Source organism: Labrus bergylta, chromosome 7 (genome assembly GCF_963930695.1).
Source record: "Labrus bergylta chromosome 7, fLabBer1.1, whole genome shotgun sequence".
NCBI classification, from domain to species: Eukaryota; Metazoa; Chordata; class Actinopteri; order Labriformes; family Labridae; genus Labrus; species Labrus bergylta.
The window spans coordinates 14,554,345-14,574,923 of NC_089201.1; the positions used below are offsets into that span (position 1 = coordinate 14,554,345).

Below are 20,579 nucleotides of genomic sequence, written 5' to 3' on the forward strand. Positions count from 1 at the left end.
AGAGTGTGTTAGGGTTGTATCAAGTCAACTTTGGTTATATTCTTTAATAATTATACTTAATTATTAATAAAATAAATAAAATATCATTAAATTATGTTTAATCTCGTTTTGGGGCTCAACCTGTAATCAGGTAAATATAACCAAAATATCACTCAAATCAGTCTCAAATTAGTTATTTAATTACTAATGTTATTAATAATGAATAACTATATTTAATAAATTGAAGGCGTGAAATCCGTACACAAAGCCTTCGCACCCAGCTTATATCACAATGCAAATACACCAGTAACCACAAACAACTGCTCTCTTAAAATGATAACAGAATTTATTTAAACAAAGTAACATCAATCCAAAATCAATGAACTTAATCAAACAAATCACTTATCATAAACTAATCTAAGCAACAAATATTATCAAGCAAGGCTTGTGGAAGGTGTGTGTGTGTGTGTGTGAGTGTGTGTGAGAGAGAGAGAGGAGGGGAAGAGAGGGGGGAGATGGGTTTTGTACCCACGTGATCGCCCTTCCGATGGCGCACACCTAACAAAGACCTAAATGTGGCCTTAATGTCTAAAAGAGACCGAGTTCGGCCCTACACGATCTGTGTCTCTGAGGCGTCTGGATAGCCGCGAGTGTATAGATCTCTGTGCGTGTGGGTGTGTGTGTGGCCTATGTGCGTAATGGCGCGGTGGTGGAGTTAGTCTCCAGATGTACGTTTACACGGGAATATGTGTGTGTGTATGTTCGTAGAGGGGGAAATAAAAGAGGATAAAAGAGAATAAAAGAGAAATGCGTGCCTGAAGAGGCCGGATCACAGTCCGACTCCCGCGCCACAACTCGGAGTATTTCCCTTCATTCACAGAGACAAACCAATGGCTGAATTCAAGTTAATACGGCTTACACAGGCCTTTCTGATCAGAAGAGTAGTACCCGGTTATAACGCTGTTACGCTAAACACATATAGGACGTAGCGGTCTAAAACAACAACAAGAGTTTTAAACAGTTAAAACTCAGGACGCGGCGGTCCAACAAAGAAAAAAAAATTTGCGTCAAGAGCGGCTTCGTTGGTTCTCCGTCGAGTGGAAAGATGTCCTTTGATTTCATTTTGTTGCAGGACGGAATAAAACCGTTATCTTTCTGATAATCTGTTATAGTCTGACGCTCTCCGAGAAACTGAGATGCGTTCACTGGACAATCCGAGCTCGGAATTTAGAACACTACCGGCCGCGGATTACCTGCGCGCCAAAATTTAAAATAAAGGAAGATGGTTGCAGAAAACAGGAGGTGAGCTTGGGTCTCCGAGCACTTGAAGTCAGCGCGTGGAAAGAGGTCGAGCAATAGAAGTCTTGGAGTTTTGTCACCTGGCCGCCTTCCTGTGGGGTCTCCCTCAGGTTCCGGTCCCCCCTTTATGTCACACGTAGGTGTGAAGTACCGCAGGGGATTCTGGGATAAAAAGTCCTTTTAGGCTTCTTTGTGATTTCAGTGAATCACTCAAATGAGACTTCCCACAGGGGTGCAGGCCCAAGTCCATTGTTTGACTGTCCTAAGCCTGCGTGGCCCAACAAGTGTTTGCGATCAATGTATTTTTTCAAATATTTATTTTTGGGCTTGTTATGCGTTTAATGGAGAGACCGGACAGCGGAGAGTTGGAAATCAGGGAGAGAGAGTAGGGAATGACATGCGGGAAAGGAGCCAGAGGTGGGATTAGAACCTGGGCCGCCCGCTTGGAGGACCAAGGCCTCCACACATGGGGCGTGCACACAAACCACTGTGCCACCAGCACCCCGCGATCAATCTATTATTATGAAAAAATAATTAACTCAGTTGAAAAAAGAAAGTAAAACATTTCCAATGAAAATCATTACCCTCATGAACAAAAAGACAGAACAACAATTACATTTGGTTTCATGATGTCTTATGGCCATCACAAATACATTTAAAAAAAACTCTGAAAAATGATGTTTCATGAGTTTCTTACAATCTAATAACATTTAATTAATATTCACAATTGGTTATTGATGTTAATTTAATAGCCAAATTGACTTTATCAAAGCCCAACATAATTATTGCCTGCGTGTGAGCTCTGCAAAACCCCAACATAATTGGTGCCCCATGTGAGGCCCTCAATAAACCATCTTTACCGCATTGTTCATGTGCAATAATTCAGAATTTGAATCCTGAATTAATTATTGTAAAGAAGTAATTTAGCTTTGACGATTTACTTAATAATTTCTTACAAATGGGACATCAAGCTGTGGTCTAGATTGTGTTGTGTTTTGTTGATGAGTTGGTAGTTTAATAACATTGTTTGTGCTCTTTGTTGTTTGAGCCAACGATTTAGTCACCTGTGCAGTTGAGAGAGTAGCCAACACACAGAGTAGCCAGCAGTTACTGTCTGAGAGGTGTGAATGTACTATTATGAAAAAAGAGTAATAAACTTAGGTAAAAACAATAAACTGTAACATTACCAATGAGAATTACTCTTATCTGAACAAAAAGTCAAAACAACAATAGAGAAAACTGTTTCAGGAGATTCAAACGACCAAGTTTTCTTTAGTATCAATGTGATCCAGTGAGAGTTGTTTGACCATCCATGGGTGAACTGAAAACAGATAATTTAGCATACTTTAAATGGAAATACACTTGTGTCAAGGTGAATGTAAGGTGACTGTGTGTTTTCTTTTTCTTTTTTGGAAGAAAGTTAGCAGTCCGATGATGAACCCTATACTCTGTGCATCTGCATTGCTGGCAGTAGTGGACAGGTCAAAAAATCTGTAAATGTTGCACAAAGCTAACCCCGTTCCTAGAAATCCTAGAAGCTCAGCACCTGGAATCTCAATTTAACCCCAAATGAAACCAGGTTAAAGTCAAAGTCCTTTACTAAACTTTGGGCAAGACATGTAAAACCACTGACCGAAACAAATCTATAAGAGTTTATAAATGACCTAAAAAAACTGTAAGATTCTGTTGTGTTGCTCCAGTTCTTTCCTACTGTTTTTTTTTTATTGTTGTTTGTAAAAACCTGTTATTTAAAGGAATCAAAAGAAGCATTAAAAGGGAGCTTGTAACAGCAGGACAAAGGGTAACTTATTTGATGGCCATCTCAGCCAAACAGCTACCAAATGTTAGCTTGCTGAACTGATTAGCCTCTTTGCTATACACGTAGCTACATACAACGTGTAGCTATCATTTTTTTTTAGCTTTGATCATTGAAATTGTTTTGAACTTCATTGAGAAAAAACATACTGAAAACTGTTCTGGGTTAAAAGGGGAATCCAGGACTGGCTGTGTTTCAAGGATATCTGGGAACACTGTTGACTTTGTGTAACATCAACAGATTTATTGACTTGGAACAGTGTAATCTGCGCATTTGTTTAACCTTGGCAGCCAATAACATCAAAGAAGTGACATAATTTAAGGTAACATTTTGTGTAGTTATGTAATCTAGAAAGGGGGCTGGCTGCAGGAAAGATGAAGGACTACATTCACCCTTGTTATCTAGATTCAGGCCCTTTCCATGGTTTACCTTGACAAAGAGCCAAACTCAATGACTTGGCACTTGTTAGCTTGCTATCTAAGGGCTGCTAGCCAACAGAAAAGTAGTAGGGTCACCAAACTTTAGATGCCTCAGCTCAACTGCAAATGTGTTAAATAAATTATACCAGCATCATAAAGTCAGCTTCTATGGACCCCCAAGGGACATGGATGGGAAAAGATAGGTTCATATTAAGAAACAGTTCTTCTTTAAAGGCTTCATATGCGATTTTTTGATCCAGCAGATGTCACCCTTGATCACCAGCATGAAACCAAAGCAACTCGCGGTGCATTATTGTGTAAGCATGCTAATGCTAGCAATCTTTATTATGCTCATATCTTCACAATGCATGTAAATTTACCCGAAATGAGCGTGATCTAAAAACACAGTTAAGCAGTGAGTACAGTATGTTATTCTTCTTTTCTCTGGTCCCTCAATTAAACAACTTTTATTCTAGCTAAAAAGTGTCTGCTTTAGATAAATCTACTGTTGTCTTGATTTTCTTTTGCTTTATGTTGTCAGAGTCCAACTTCACCTGCACGTACCGTTCTCTGCCAACCTGTGAGGACTGTCTGGTCTACACCGTCGACAGCATAAACACCAACAATGCACTTCACATCATGAACATCACCAACCCCACAACCATTCATGAGGTCAAACAATATCGGGCTGTTTACCTGATGGGTAAGAGGAACAAGACAGAGAGAAAATAACTTCTTATATCTGAAACATTTCTTCACTATTTAATTTTTGTTTCCAGCCAAAGAGACTACTGTCAAGGCCTCAGAGCTGGAGCGTTTCACGAAGCAAGCAAGATGTCTTGGTTTCACATGGAAACCAGACTTCTACTACAACCCCAAGAATAGTGCGTCCCCCTTTAAACCTGTCAGACTAAACATTGAAATGGAGACTGTGATTTAAGACAAAACTGAAATTTTTCCCGTCTTTTTTCTCTCTGCAGCTTTCTGGGAAAGAGGCGTTGAAAATGAAGATGTACACGAACATTGCCATGATTGAAAACCATCTTAAGCTGAAGAAAATAAAAGCTTTCTTGACAAATAACTTAATCTAAAATTGTGATAATAAAGCCATGAAAAAATGACCTAAATGTGTGGACTGCGTTTGTTTTAATCCAATACAGCGAGAGAGGGGATGGAGGATACTGTGCATTCAGGTGTAGTAACAGCAGCAGGATGGTAGTTATACTGAAGCAGAAACTGTAAAACTGGTGAAAAACTGTATATCTTCAAAATGTTATTGATGATTGGAAGTAAAATAATAGCTTTCTGCTGGATGCAAAAGCAACCTCCTACAGTGGAACAATGGACTTAAGGAGTGATGTTCATAAAGTGAAAAATTATAGAGGAGCTTTGTTGTCAAGGACTGTTCAAGAGTGTACGTGATCAATGTGTTATTATGACAAAATAATAAACTTAGGTCAAAAAAGAAACTCTAACATTACCAATAAGAATCATTACGCTTATCTGAACAAAAAGGCCATCACAAATATATTTACAAAGCAGTCAGACAAAAATTATGTTTCAGGAGTTTTCTTTAGTATCAATGTGATCCAGTGATAGTTATTTGACCAACCATGGGTGCACTGAAGACAGATCATTTAGCATACTTTAAATTAAAATGCATTTGGGTCAAGGTGGATGTAAGGTGACTGTGTTTGTGCCAGAAGGTTGGCAGTCAGATGATGAACTCTCTACGTTTGCATCATTGGCAATCGAGGACAAGTCAACAAATCTGTAAATGTTACACAAAGCTAACAGTGTTCCTAGAAATCCTAGAAGCACAGCACCTGGAATCTCATCTTAACTCCAAATGAAACCAGGTTGAAGTGAAATGTCATTTACTGAACTCTGGGCAAAGATGTAAACCACTGAACATAAAAAAGTGTATACAACTCTATAAATAGTTTTAACAAACCAAAGCCAAAAGACTTTTAAGCTTCTGTTGTGTCGCTCCAGTTCTATCCTACTGATTTTCATTGTTATTTGTAAAAACCTGTTCTTAAAGAAAACAAAAGAAGCATTCAAAGGGAACTTCTAACAGCAGTACAGAGGATAACTAATATTTGTTGGCAATATCAGCCAAACAACTACCAAATTTTAGCTTGCTGAACTGGTTAGCCACTTTGCTATACATGTAGCTACATACAACATGTAGCTATCATAATTTGTAAGTCTGGACCATTAGACTTGTCATGAGCTCAATTAAGAAAAATGTACTAAAAACTGAACTGGGTTAAAAGGGGAATCCAGGACTGGCAGTGTTTCTCTTGGAAAGCCATTTCGAGATCTCGCTTAAGTCTATTGGGAGTAACCTAAGAAATTAACCTCCATGTTCCTCAAGCAACACAGAAGTAAAGAAGTAATGTTCTCACTAACTTCCATTTGTTGTGACTTCTGACCTGAATACAGAATCTGCGGTCCAGTAATGGATGGAGTGTTGGATTTTGTACCATTCAAATAGGAGTTCATGCAATGAGTCAGCTTGTTTTTGGTAGACAGCCAACCGTCCTGCGATGAACTGTACCCTCTGTGCATTTGAGGATCGTGGGCAGCTTAGGACAAGTCAACAATTTTGAAAATGTTGATGCCAGCGTTCCTAGAAATCCTGAAACTCTTAACATCCTGTTATCTCCTTTTATAACCCTTGAGTGTAAATAAGTGGATTGACAAATAGATTGAAAAAGCCCAAACACTTGGAATAGTTCCATGAGCAGCTTCTATATAAGCTGAGTGGCTCTCTGATGCTCATCATTCAGCTTCACTGAGAAAACTACCTTCTTGGTGTTTCCTTCCAGTTCTACTCTGAAGCTAACCATCTGCAGCATCATGTATCTGTGGTTCAGCAGTCTTCTTCTGGCGGTGGGGTTGTTTCAGAGCTGCTCGGCTCTGACTCCTGAAGAATGCCAACCCTTGGTCGAACCTTTTTCTACTTTTACACCGGTAAGTTTTCTTTCAATTCCCACCTGGGTCTCTTGGTTAGCATTGGCCTTAAGGATGAGAAAGGTTTCTTTTTTATAGATCTTGATATGATTATTGAGGCCTCTTAACGGCCAGACACTTGTTCAATACCACTATCGCAATTTTTCTATTATTTGGTGGAAGGATGTGTCTACTTCTGACTTTATTTTTGTCTACAGAGTTACGATGGAAGGTGGAACTACATCATGGGTTTCATTGATAGTGAACCATTTAAAGTCTTGAAGAGGTCAGCCAAGAGCATGTGGATTAAATTCTCTCCATCACCATCGAGCCCCAGAGATTTTGTTGAGAGTATCGGGATCAGACAGTGAGTATCTAACAATGCAACATTACATGTACAAATATCAAACATCATGATTGAAATAAGCAAAGAGAGGAAAGAAATCTCCCTCAAACACATTAAAACCAGCTAAAGATGGTCACCATCTTTGTTGATAAGCTGTTTCAGGTTCACCTAGTTCCTAATCATCCACCCAAATCAACCGCTATGCAGATGACACTCTCTATTATCCCTCTGAGAAAAATACTCTCTAATCAATGGCAACAAACAACAGCTGAGACGCATCCTTTGATGCACATCTTTGCTAGGCTAGGCCTGTTATTACTACCAAGGAGATTCCTCTCCAAGCATGTTGAAAACTCCAGTCCTGGACATGGTCTTCAACTCCCAATGACATACATAAAGTTGCCTTTCCTTTTCTCGTTTTTCACAGTCCTGGATATTGCAAGTACGCATCTTCCCCTGTCGCTATTGTGACCAACACTGCAGTAGTCTCAAGTAAGTCGCCTGTTTTTACATAACACTGGAGCTTGTAAATGTTTGTTCTTTTAGTCAGTGAATGTTAGAAGTTATGAATGAAAGAGTTTGTCTAGTAGTCTGAACTTCATCAGTTCTGGTCAAATTATCCATCTGTATTTGAGACTCGTAGCTAGCTAAACGGTGTCTGCTTCATATAAATCTGCTGTTGTCTTGATTTTCTTTTACTTTATGTCGTCAGAGTCCAACTTCACCTGCACGTATCGTTCTTTGCCAACCTGTGAGGACTGTCTGGTCTACACCGTCGACAGCATAAACACCAACAATGCACTTCACATCATGGACATCACCAACCCCACAACCATTCATGAAGTCAAACAATATCGGGCTGTTTACCTGATGGGTAAGAGGAACAAGTTAGAGAGAAAATAACTTCTTTAAATCTGAAAGATTTCTTCATTTCACTTTACTTACTTACTTACTAATTTTTGTTTCCAGCCAAAGAGACGACTGTCAAGGCCACGCAGCTGGAGCGCTTCAAGAAGCAAGCAAGATGTCTTGGTTTCTCATGGGATCCTGACTTCTACTACAACCCCAAGAATAGTGCGTCCCCCTTTAAACCTGTCAGACTAAACATTGAAATGGAGACTGTGATTTAAGACAAAACTGAATTCTCTCTCTCTTTTTTCTCTCTGCAGCTTTCTGTGAAAGAGAAGTTGAACCTGAAGATGATTGAAGATCATCTTAAGCTGAGATGATGATAAAATATCTTGACAAATAACTTACACTAAAGTTTAAAAAAAAAAAAAAGAGATGAAAATGACCTAAATGTGTGGACTGTGTTTGTTTCAATCCAATACAGAGTGGGAGGGGATGGAGTGGTATGACATAGATATATATAAGGTAATTTCACATGTAACAGCAGATAATGAAGATACTGAATAAATAATTTTGTTTCTATTTAACTGATCTACAGTTTAAAGCTTTTAGTTCAAGATGAAGTCGAATTTGGGGTCTGCCTAAAACGTTACATGGCACAAAATATTAAGCCACAATTAGGACCCGCGGCTCTGAAAAAAGGCACCATTTATTAAGACCCGCATGCCCATGATAGATGGAATGGTGCATGTTAATTTTCTATCAATACAAAGTGTAAACTGGATAGGAAAATTATCTGTTGGACTGTGTGACACTGTGCTCTGAGAATGGAGTCATATAAGATTTAAAGTAGGTGCCCATTTTAAAGGAGTGTAATCTAAGCACTTCGATTGTTAAATGTGGATTCAATTGAACTTGCATTAAAAACTTCACCATTTCGCAATGGTTAGGGCTGTCGTCTCAGGCGGGCGGCCCGGGTTCACATCCCGCCCGTGGCCTCTTTCCCGCATTTCGTTCCCCACTCTCTCTCCCTGGTTTCCGACTCTGTCCACTGTCCTGTCTCTCCATTAAAGTCACAAAAGCCCAAAATAAATCTTTAAAAAAAAAAAAATTCACCATTTCATGTTGAATAAAATTTTACAGCAATACCTTTGGCAGAAGAAAAGACCCAGAGTTAGACTCAAAACTCTTCTCTTGCTATCCTTGGGGAAATAATTCCACTGAATGAAGAGAAGAATTGTTGATTGTCAGAATCATAAATACTTTATTAATCCTGGGGGGACATTTGGTCAAACCATCATCTCACAATGGGTTGGTCTTCTAAACTGCACACCGCTAAATCACTACTGAGTTCAAAGAGACATTGTTGAAGTTCACACCAACAAAATAAGTTATTGTCTCCTCTTTATTTTAACAACTTTTTAGAACCTATAAATAGTGTTTGGAGACAAGCAGCCATGCAGAGCACACAGAGTGCGAAGCTAACGCTAGTCGAATGCTTCTCACTCATGAAGGTGTAGAACAGATAGGCTGAGTCTTACTTTACAGACTGCCAGGTCTCCTGCTCGAAGCCTCTGTGGATGGACTGAGCGATGGACGACTCCATCAGGTCGATGTAGCGGACCACTAGGGGCACGTACAGGTCCTGTAGGTGTTTGTGGAAGGGTCCATTGCACAGGTGAGCTGAAAGAAGGGAAACTTCATCAAGATTGCTATCATTAATAAACTTTTCTCCAATAATGTCAACACTTAACTTATCTCTTTCAGTAAAAATTGCATTCACAATGGTCAATAGATCTGTGAATGGGGCTGATCTTTTTGGATTAATGGGAGTGCACAGGTGGTCATGACACTGTATGCCAAACCAAAACCCCCCTGGTGGGTTTAAGAGACTGTAAAACAGAAAGCGAAGTCCTGAGGGAAAACAACAGTCCTCAGTGAGTAGAGACAAAGACAGAGAGAGAGAGAGAGAAGCGAGCAGGGCCCTCTCTTAGGGCTTCATTAGTTTTAATTCCTCTCGCTCATCTCCAGCATGATTAACACTAGCCTTTTCTCCCCCTCCGGAGACCAAAACCAGCCTCCATCGCAATCACTCCACTTCACATGCTGAAAACCAAGTGAGCATTTAAATAATGTACAGAACATCAGAAAGATAATACACTCGTTGGAGGAAGTGCTCGAGTCGTGTCACTTGAGATCAGCCGAGCGGTGTTCACTGTCGAGAGTTGGCTGATCATTAAACTTAATAAACATGTCACGAACAATAAGGAAAGTCATTCATATTGTATGAATGCTCAGAGGAGGCAGCGTGTAAATTAACTATATATAATCCTCCAAATCTGTTTTCATTTCACCCTGGCGTCACCAGAGCATGTGATGAAATCTCTTCTTCTCGCTTCAGACATAATTATGAAAAATGTGATGGCCTCATTTGTGCAAACACTTTAAACAATGATTTCTCTTACTTCTGTGTGTTCAGCTCCGTCTCATGCCTCATCATGCTCCAGTTTAAGTTGACCGATGTTGTGACACTTGGAATAATTACGGCATTAACAGACGACGGTAATTAGAGGAAAAATATAAAAGATTTCTGACAAAAAAGGCAATTTGTGGATTCTGCGCATAATGAAACGCTGAGTTTTTTGTTTCCCATCGGTGCCCTTGGGCTGTCTGTCTCTCTGCCTGCCTGTCTGTTACTGTATTTGAGGTTCTTTGGCACCAGACATGTTAAATAACGCCTCGCTTCTCGCCAAATTCTCTGCTGGCTGCCAGACAGAAACACAAGAGCTGAAGGAGAGAGGAGACAATGAGAGGAGACTGAAAAAAAAAAGTATATGAACAGCGAGAGGCAGTACAAGAACTATCTGAAAAACAGCCATGAATGTTGTTTGCTATCATTTCATCAAAAGTGTCCTCCTTTATGTTTTCATATTTTATTCTCATAACGATTGAACCTTGACACACAAACACCATTACAACCAGCATCACAACGCTTAGATTACAGTTTACATCCTGTAGTGTTTCCAACAGGAATACAGGTGGTGTATTTATATCATTTTATAAATTTATAAAATATGTGAAGGAATATACCCCCCCAGCATTAAACAGTAGGATAAGAAAAAACATTTCTCTTCGTTTCTTTCTTTCTTTGTAGAAGGGGAGATTTTCCATCAATAATCCTTGATTCATTCACGTTCAAGGCCTTTCAGATCGGACGCGTTGGTGCTGCATGTCGCTGTCGAGCCCATCCATTGTCTATGAGGGCCCAACTAGGGACACGAGTTGGAAATTAGCAATAGCTATATACTCTTTATGCAGCACACAAGTTTCATGTATGTATTGAAACTATGTTAAATTGCATTGTCCCTATTAAATAAATAAATAAATTCAAAAGTGTTGCTCTGTGCAAGAGCGTATCTGGGCCCCTTTATTTTTATAGTTTTAACCGGACGTGCCTTGTCGTGGTGGCCATCATGACAGAGCCGCCATGACAGACACAATATGTTTATCGTTGCCATGGAAACACCAGATGTTACACCAGAGAGGGCGACATAAGGAAGCGTGACCTGCCACTCAAAGCTGCCGTACAGTTGCTGTATGTGCTGCCGTGATAAAAACCTCATGTAGATTATACTCGGGATACATCGTCAGTAAAAAGAGCTGAGAACAACAAACCCAGAAGGAGTTTGACTTCACTCTCTTTTTTTAGGGTGTCATTACGCTAACATAATTCAGAATAGGGTATATTTGATTTTTGCAATAGTTATATTCAGAATGTTCCATATTCAGCCTTTAAACTCGTCCCATTGCTATTCGTGTGTTGGCCAAAAATTAAGTTTGTTAAACTTTTGAAAAAAAAAAAAGGTCTTTAAACCTCACAGTTCCCCACAGTTCATCATCAATTATCACCTGAGCAGCAGAGAAGAAAAACAAACTCCTGCAGACTTCTGTTTCTCGTCTACAGATAGAGAAATAATCAGAGCAGAGTGAAGAAGTTGAAGTGATGACGTGGTGCTAACATCCTCTGCAGGTACCTGCTCACAGGTAGACAGGTCAGCTCACCCTCCAGCCTCCTCTCTCTCTCTCTGTTAATTACCTCTCTGATGGAGCGTAGGAGGTGCTGTTAACCTCGTCTTTTTAACAAGCTTGTTTTCACGGTTGAGTCATCAGTGTTAATTAGCATTATTTAAGGTATGAACATGTGCAGAGTGAGTCACTTACTGCTAAGAAAGAAGCCGTTTAAGAAGCAATAAAATAAAAGTTAGCTGTATAGGACTCTACTGTTTCTTCAGATCACTTACTGTTCACAAATTGAGTTCCTGCTTTCAGCAAACTTTGTTTCTGATCAGGTTTCTGTACTTGGTAAATGGACTTGAGCTTGTATATTTCTTTTCTAGTCTTCTGACTGCTCAAAGCGATTTTACACCGCAGGTCACACCTACACATTCACACACTGATGGTAGAGGCCGCTGAGTAAAGAGTCCATCAGAAGTAACTAATCCCATTCATACACATTCATATTTCGCAGCGGAAGCAGTGGGAGCAACTTGGGGGTTAAGTGTCTTTCCCAAGGACTGCAGGAGCTGAGAATCGAACCCCAGACCTTCCAGTAGAGAGACGACCGACTCTACCACTGAGCCAAAGTTGCTTACAAGAAAGTGTGTCAAAAACAGACAAGGGACTGTATATGTGCGGACAGCAGGAGCCGGGATGATATGGCTTCTTCATCTATAATCCTTTTGCAAGCAGGGATGCTAGGGCAGATCCCAGCCGTCATTGGGCAACAGGTGGGGTTACACCCTGGACTGTTTATCAGTCCATCACAGGGCTGATAGATAGAGACAGACAACCAGCCACACTCACATTCACACCTACGGGCAATTTAGAGTCGAACCAGGAACGTCCTTGCTGTGAGGCAACAGTACTTACCACTGCACTGTGCAGCCCAAACAGAGGTTTAGTTTTTACTAAATAAACTTTTTGAAGTGCTGGTTAGATTGAAAAGACTGAGGTTGCAGAGGTCGGCAGGGAATTTAGGCCGCTGCCCCTTTAAAATCTTCTGCACGTTCCTGAGCACAAGTCACACCAGCTGAAGCTCTACTACTACAGTAGTTATCGACCATAGTCAGACTGGACACAGTTTCACAAAAAATACCAGAATTTTCCTTTAACGATAAGCTTAAAACACAGGTACAGCAAAGGGTGACGAAATGTGTTCATCAAGCAGGAAAGATGAGACTCACAGTCTGTCCGTAGGTAGTTGTTGTGGAGCTGGAAGAGTGGGAAGCTGTCCCAGGAGTCCACAGGCTGGATCTGCAGAGCGGCGTCCATGTCCGCTCTGTAAAGAGACAGGAAGGTCTCGGCGTGTTCAGCCATCAGATCTGGCCACCACGAGAAAGCCTGAGAGACAGCGAGAGATCAGAGATATAAGTCACAACCTAACAGAGAGTCCTTACTCTTTTTTCCTTAACCTGTTTATCTTTGCTGAAAGGTTACCAAACATGACACCCGGATAGATATTGTATCAGTTTAGAGGCATTTTGAAAGTGTTCTTCAGTTCATGACAAACTACATCTGTTGTTTATTAGGAATACTTGTCACAGGTCTCTGGAGGTCCAGAGGCCTGATATTTGGTTTTAACACTCATCAGCAGCTATCCTGGCCAAAATGACTGATTGCACAGCTCTGGACAGCTCCCTATGTCAACACTGTCCATTTACAACTCTGTTTTTGCACATTTACATCTACCTCCAGCAAAGTATGTTGTATTTAATCTTTTCATATTTAAGACTAGTAATGCGAAGTTAAATCCTGGTTGTATATATTCACATTCTTATCTTTGATATTTTTAGTGCTTATTTACTTTGTATTTAATATTATATTGTGTTTATTTGCTAATATTGTGTGTTGGATAACCTGCTGCTGTAACGCCACAATTTCCCAGTTTGGGATCAATAAAGTAATTCTATTCTATTCTATGACAAACTCACTGTGCTGTGTAAAGACCAAAATGTGTGAAGTGTGAGGAAAGTGCCCTCTGATTTGTTGGAATTTCTTGCAGTTAAAATCCCTGAAGTAAACAAAGACTAGTCGACGCCTGATTGGCCGTGGCTGCTCTAAAGACACTTCTGGTTTCTAAATGGACGGACAACTACACCGGTTGATGTCAGCTCTGCTCATCAGGTTCTTTACTTTATTCATTTATTACTGTAGCCAACGAGCACAACTGCAGTTCGACATGTACTGGAGTCCAAAAAAACCGGATTATTCGATTGATACCCTTAGATGACTGAGTGGCAGGTACGCCTGTTGAAAGCTGCAGAAATCTAAATAAGTGGAGGCAGGTGTGATATATCTTTAGTAGCTGTGAACATTGGATGCTTTTAATCTGAAAGACAAGGTCAAAAGAAAAAGGCTCAGAGGTGCAGCAGCATGTCGGCTGTGAGCCTCTCCTGCAGACAGAGGTCGACCTGCTCAGGTGACCGCTGCTCAAGGACACCTGAGAGAAAAGTGCAACCAGCCTTTTACCCACACGCTGATGCACTGAGGTTATTATCTGTATAGAAGAAGCGGAAGAGATGTGAGACCAGGAGAGAGAGAGAGAGCAAGAGATGACATGGCAGCCACTCTCACTCGTCCTTTCAAACGCGCCTTTTCTGTTTCCCGTTACTGACAACAAACTGCCTGAAGATCCCTCTGCTCTTACAACTCTTTCTTCTTCTTTCTTGTCAAGGTGTTCAATTCAATCACACATGATTGAAAAATAAAAGCTTATATCAGGCCGTCAAGAGAGACAAAGACAGAAAGGAGTCAGCGATAACAAGAGCGACTAAAGGAAAAGAGATGTGTGGAGAAGAAAGGATGAGAAATGTAAGAAAAGTTTGTAGGAAATTAGTATAATGAAGACAATAAAATATAAAGAATAAGAGGAAGAATTTAGATGAGAAGGAGAATGTAAAGAAGACAGGGCGAGAACAGGAAACAACAGTCAATTATGAAGAACAAAACAGTAAATGAGGCGTAGAGGAGAGTTGAAAACTAGAGACAGAAGGATGGAGGACGAGAAGAAAGCTGGGATAAGAAAAATGAGTAGGGGAAGAAAATTAAAAGGAAAGTAGGGTAGAATAAGAAATGGCAGAAGAAAGTTAGGAAAAAGGAGGAAAGGAGGGAGGAAACAACATAAGAGGGGTGAAGAGTAAAGCCATACGGAAACCAATTAAAGTTCAACAAGAAAAAAAAGGAGGAAAGAAGGAGAAGAAAGGCAAATTCAACAATTAGGGAAGAAAAAAGGGAAACTTCAGGTGGACTGCAAAGAGGTAAACATTTTAAAAAGTGAAGAAGGAAAGACTGTAGAGAAAATAATCATCAAACAGGAAAAAATAAAGGAGATAAAAGGTTTGAAAAATATGAAGGAAGGCAAGAATATTGAGCATAAAGCGATGGGGAGATGGGTTGGAAAGAGAAACATAAAGTAGAAGGAGTAAAAGCGGATTGGACAGAGAGAAGGCAAAGAAGAGAAATGAAAAAGCAATAACAGCATGTGGTCTAGTGTTGTGTAACTGCTGTGGGGTTTTATGTTTGAACGAAGGAGGAGTGAAAGGCGTCGGTACGAGAAGGCTGCAGCAGTGTTAGGTTTGACAATCTGACAAAATATTTAAAAAAACGTCATTTTGGGGCCTAGTTGTTCTGTTGAGCTCATCATGCAGTTTTTATCTAAACTAAAACATGAATGCTAAATCGTCCTTACTTCTCAAAGACAGTCACTAACCCTTTTCAGACTGCTTGTTTCGCAAAAGCGTCGTATAAAGCTCTGCCCCGTCATCAAGTCTTTGTACATTAATATTGATGCTACGTCGGGTGTAACATTGGTGTTCCGGGCTCCTTGAATTCACATCATTGAGTTTCACCGCTGCAGAACCGCGGAACAGCCGGAGCTCCATATACACACACACACACACACACACAGTCAGACATGCACACACACACAGCTCTGTGCTTCACTGCTGGCTGCGTTAAAACAGTCCCACCTCTGTAATGCCTCTTTAACATTCAGATTGAAGGTGAAACATCACAGAGGTGTGAATGTAGCGACTTGAAACAGAGGTCTGATAGAGATAATGAAGATGAAAGCTAATTTAAAGTGTGAAGTGTAAAATTGTGAAAATTTGAGCGGTCAATTGTTCCAATTGTCTGCTGAAAAGAATGTTAATGAAAAGATGAGATGTTCACAAGCTTTCTGTCTGACTTATTCATAATGTTTGTGTCTTGTGTACGCCGTGTTTCTTCTTATGTCCTGCTGCAGGCTCATGAAACAAGCTAAAGATGAATAACAACATATTACATAGTTTTTCAATATGACCAGAGAAGTTATTTACTGTTGTAAACATACATAATGTTATTCATCTCTAGTTTTCATTCAGACCTTTCAGCTCTTATTCACATTACACACACAGAGAACAGACACTTCACGCTATGATTTGACACAAACACAAACACGAGCAGCTCGACAAACTTACCTCTCCTCCCTTCCCACGGTGCGATACAGAAAGAGAAAGACAAAGGACAGTCAAAGAAAGAATAGCAAGTTAAATGTGATGTTGAAGTGCTAAAGACGGGGGGCTGCAGGGGCTGCCAGGCTCCAGGTCGGGAACTAGACTTTGAAACCATCGCATCAATAAATTCTTTTTTACAGGTTTGTGGGACTAAATTGCAGGGCCGGGCAAATTTAGTGAAGTTACATTGTTTTCTCGATTTATAATATTTTTAATCATGTTTGAAATTCCTTTATTTTGCATTTAATAATAAAAATAGTGAGGCTTTTATTTTGAAATGTTTGTTCTGTATTAAGTTGAGAGTACTATATTTGCTGTTAGAACTCAACTGTGCTTTTATTTTGAAATAAAGTAGGGCCCTTCTGGTAGATGGAAGGTTAGGACATAAAGTTAAGCACAGAAACAGGAAGTGGTTAAGGATCCCAAACTGATGTCAAAGGAACTGTAACAAAGGTCAATGTGTGATGTCATAAGGTGGATATTACTTTGGACTCGTCAGCTGAGCTGTCGAAGAGTTTGTTAAAGTGAAATGAGACATTCAAAGATGCAGCAGTGTCCCTCTTTGTTGCATTTTGTGCAGACTTGAGGCCTCGCATATCAATCAAGCACATTTAAAAACAGCAACAGCTGACCAAAGTGCTGTTCATGAAACAAAAGAGCAATACAGCAAAGAAAACTAACACACACATGCACACACAGAATACATTATGAAACTTCAGAATTTTTAGGATCAAAAAGAGGAAGAGGAGTAATCATTGGGACACTGGCAGACATGATGGGGATGAACACTGGCTGGAGGGACCCCCTATAGGTTTTTGCCTAGGGGCCCCCAACAGACAGAGAGGATACAACAGGGCTGATATGCTCTGTAAGTAAGACACATGTAAAGTTTAACTTCTGGAATAAAAGACGTTTCCCTATTTCTATTGTCTTCATTTGTCGGAGCCAAAAAGGAAAGAATTCTGTTTCTCTGCTGCTTTCAGCTTTTAAAAGACGTCAGTATTTAAAGCACAGTGTAAACACGAGTGGAGGAAGATAAAAACAAAAAGCTGCATCCATCTTCACTTTGACTTCTCTGTCATGAAACTCTGACGACACGACAACAACAGGAGGACGTTAGAGTGAGAGCGTTGATTGGGTGCCGACTGTAAATGAGTAAATAATTAAGCATGATCTCTAAATTTAAGACAGACTGAGAATTCGCTCCGACAAAGAAGCCGTTCATTTGCAGAGAAAATCTCAACGGAGGCTCGGGATCAGAGATTGAGGCGTCGCCATGGTACGAGCAGAGCACGGCATTTTATAAATAACTCAGAAACAGATGCCCGAGCGCCACGCTGCCACTTTGGAGCACACCGACGCATCCTAACACCTATGATTGATCAGTTTTACACCGTGGCGTAGACGCTGAGGCGTGCATATGGGCCGTGGGCGTTGTTTTCATTGTTTCCCCCGCCGCAGATGTTGATGCAGCCGTGTCATTCGCCACTTGAGCGAGAGCGCTGCCGACAAAGGCAGGGGAGGAAAATGGACAGGGCTGCTGACAAGGGATCAAGAATGTTAATGAAATGATTAAGTGACTGCAGGCGTAACGACGACAGAAAAAAACAAAAAGTCAGAGTTAAACTGTTCTCGTCATAACTGATTTTAAAGCAACAGCGAGCTGCTGATGCTCAAACGTTTGACCAAGTTTACTCTGAAAATGATGGATTAGATCAGACAATCTCATAAATCATCAACGAATGACAGTTTGATGAGAGAGAGAGAGAATCCGACATTTGAAGGTAAAAATATGAACTGAAGACACATTTATCGCCCCCTGATGGTTCAGTTTGTTTACCTGCAGAGTAACTCCCATCGCACTGATCCACTCTTTTCTCAGATCCGATTCAAATAATTTGTTTAATTATAATAAATAGTGTTATTGTTATTTTTGGTATTATAAAACTGTAGTAAGCCCGGCGTTGCATGTCTTATTGTATGCGCTAATACCTCGGAGTGATGCTCCTCGTTCTGCTGCAGGACTTCGATGGAGAGCTCTCCCAACCTCAACATGTCCTCCAGTCTTTTCTCCGCAGCTGCGTGAGCATCCACTGACGGTGAAAACACGGGCAAGAAACATTGCAGGAGAGAAATCACAACACGAGAAAGTCAATGCACAAATCTGTTAGTCATGACCTTGCTTCCCATAATCCTCTGCTGACTCTTTGTGCCCACTCTAACATCTGTAAAGAAGCTGTGGATGTCTCAGCACAGGGAGTGAAGGTTTTTCTCTTCAGAGAAAGAATGGAGGATGAGGCCGGGGGTCTACAAAGGTACCTGTATAAGGTGTGTGGATGTAGGTCGTTCTCCTGTAAAGAAGCGTCTGATAAAACAGTTTAATGTAAGCGAGGTCTGAACGAGTTGGGACAATGACACATTCAAACTCTATTGTGTAGGAAGGATTTCAAGGCTTTAAAGGTTTACATATTATGAGATCTAAATTGGTAAAAGGCACACAATGTTTGGGTCATGATTCAATAGACGTCTTCAGCCCACAGCTCAGGAAGGGCTGTAAAAGCAGCAAAGTCATTCTTAAAGGGAGAGTGAGTCCTTTTAAAGTATGTCAACAAGAACTTCTTGTTTTTGTCACCGACAGGTTCAGTGATGGTAAATGGACTTGAGCTTGTTTAGTTCTCTTCTACTCTTCTGACTACTCAAAAGCGCTTTTACACTGCAGGTCACACCTAGACATTCACACACTGATGGTAGAGGCTGCTGTGTAAAGAGTCCATCAGAAGTAACTAATCCCATTCATACATATTTATACACTGCCAACGAAGCAGCGGGAGCAACTTTGGGTCATGTGTCTTGCCCAAGGACACATCAGACTCTGTGCTAAGATGAAAAGAAAGCAGCAGCACAAGCAGGCCTTATTTCTATAATACCTGCTCTATAGAGAACAAACCATATGACGTATTTTTGTAGGCCAACCCAGAAGTAGCATCGCCATGGTGTCTAATGAGAATTCGGGATTTTTAAATTGGATTTTGGATCATTGCAGAAAACACACGTTGCTGGTGCGTAGGCGTTTTGTTCAGCGGGATAATCTTCACAAATGAAAGCATGCAATGCAGCCGACAGAAGTAAAAAGCTAACGCCATGCTATAGCGAACTACACCACGGTCGGATGATTGTGACGTCACTACCGTTATGCCTCAGAAGATCTCTGATAAAACTAATCAGCATAGCTTAATAAGTTGTTTATTAACCTAATATTTAGATTGACCCCAATAGCGCTCAAATGCTAACTTACTTCCGGGTTTTAGGACTCATTCCTGTGGCGCCATATATTTGAACAAGTCGTCCCTGAGGTTTGTCCCAGCTTTACCCTGCAGAACTTTAGCGTTGAGGGTCTACTGCTGCCTCCATCAGGTGGATCGTCTTTCTGTTGGACGCTGGTGTTTTACACTGCTGGTTTAGAAAGCTGAAGCATTCATGTAGCTTTTTACTCATTATGACCCCAGAGTACGTGAGAATAATTAAGGACCAGGCTTACAAAATAATGGATTTAACGTAAGTAAGTAAGTAATGAGATGGGGCCGGGAACTCCAAAGGATTGGTGCCATGGCCTCAAACACACGCTGACCACAAGTCTTCAAATGTGTCTGCGGGACAGACAGCAGGTGTGTGCACGAGTTCTGATCTGATCCACATGAACACCGAGGATCTGATGAGTTTCTTTTGTCACAGAGACACTGACATTAAAAATGACATGAAAAAAAGCCCCGACTGTACTCAAACCGAGGACACTGCGGTCACACCCATCCCTGACCCCTGTCTCTCCTTTGTGTGCCGCTCTTTAATGCAGAGTGATGGCCTGTTACAGTGAGTGTCAGCGTGAGTGTTGTGTCTACACATTACAGCAGGTATCACATTGTTTAGCGGTATCATAAACAGTACACTCTTGTTTGTAATATGTGTTTATGAAGTCACAGGTTTATGTACATCGAGACTGCACGAGTAGAACAGAAGAATCGGACATGATTACTGCAACACTGAATGAATCCTTTAAACTCAAACCTCCTACCTTTGATCTGAGCATACTCCATCAGCTGGCTGTAGTTGATCTTTGCTGCTTTTTCCAGACACCTCTGCACCAATTTCTTCATCTCCTCAGGAGGAACCGGCGTGGTGATGTCCTTCATCAACACCTGAAACAAAAGTCAAAACAGCTAGTTCAAGGTAAAACGTTTGATCTGTGATAGATAGTTAGCTGCACCTTCATGCAGATGTCTGAAAAAAATCATCATGACAATATCGTCCATGTGAGCTGGTATCATATTACAATCCCTGAAAATCACGGCTCTGGCTCAGTTGGT

The 20,579-nt window shown here is 40.7% G+C and overlaps 1 protein-coding gene across 6 annotated transcripts in view; it reads right to left on the reverse strand.

The window, feature by feature from the left end:
- Positions 1–20,579, reverse strand: part of cadps2 (Ca++-dependent secretion activator 2) — a 289,863-nt gene that overhangs the window by 128,543 nt on the left and 140,741 nt on the right. For all 6 annotated transcript variants that reach the window (XM_065956845.1, XM_065956849.1, XM_065956844.1 and 3 more), the window contains exons 16-19: positions 20,288–20,411; positions 18,211–18,311; positions 12,910–13,066; positions 9,208–9,349 (exon numbers count right to left, since the gene is read on the reverse strand). In XM_065956845.1, the coding sequence (XP_065812917.1) occupies positions 9,208–9,349; positions 12,910–13,066; positions 18,211–18,311; positions 20,288–20,411 (524 nt within the window). The remainder of the gene's footprint in view (positions 1–9,207; positions 9,350–12,909; positions 13,067–18,210; positions 18,312–20,287; positions 20,412–20,579) is intronic.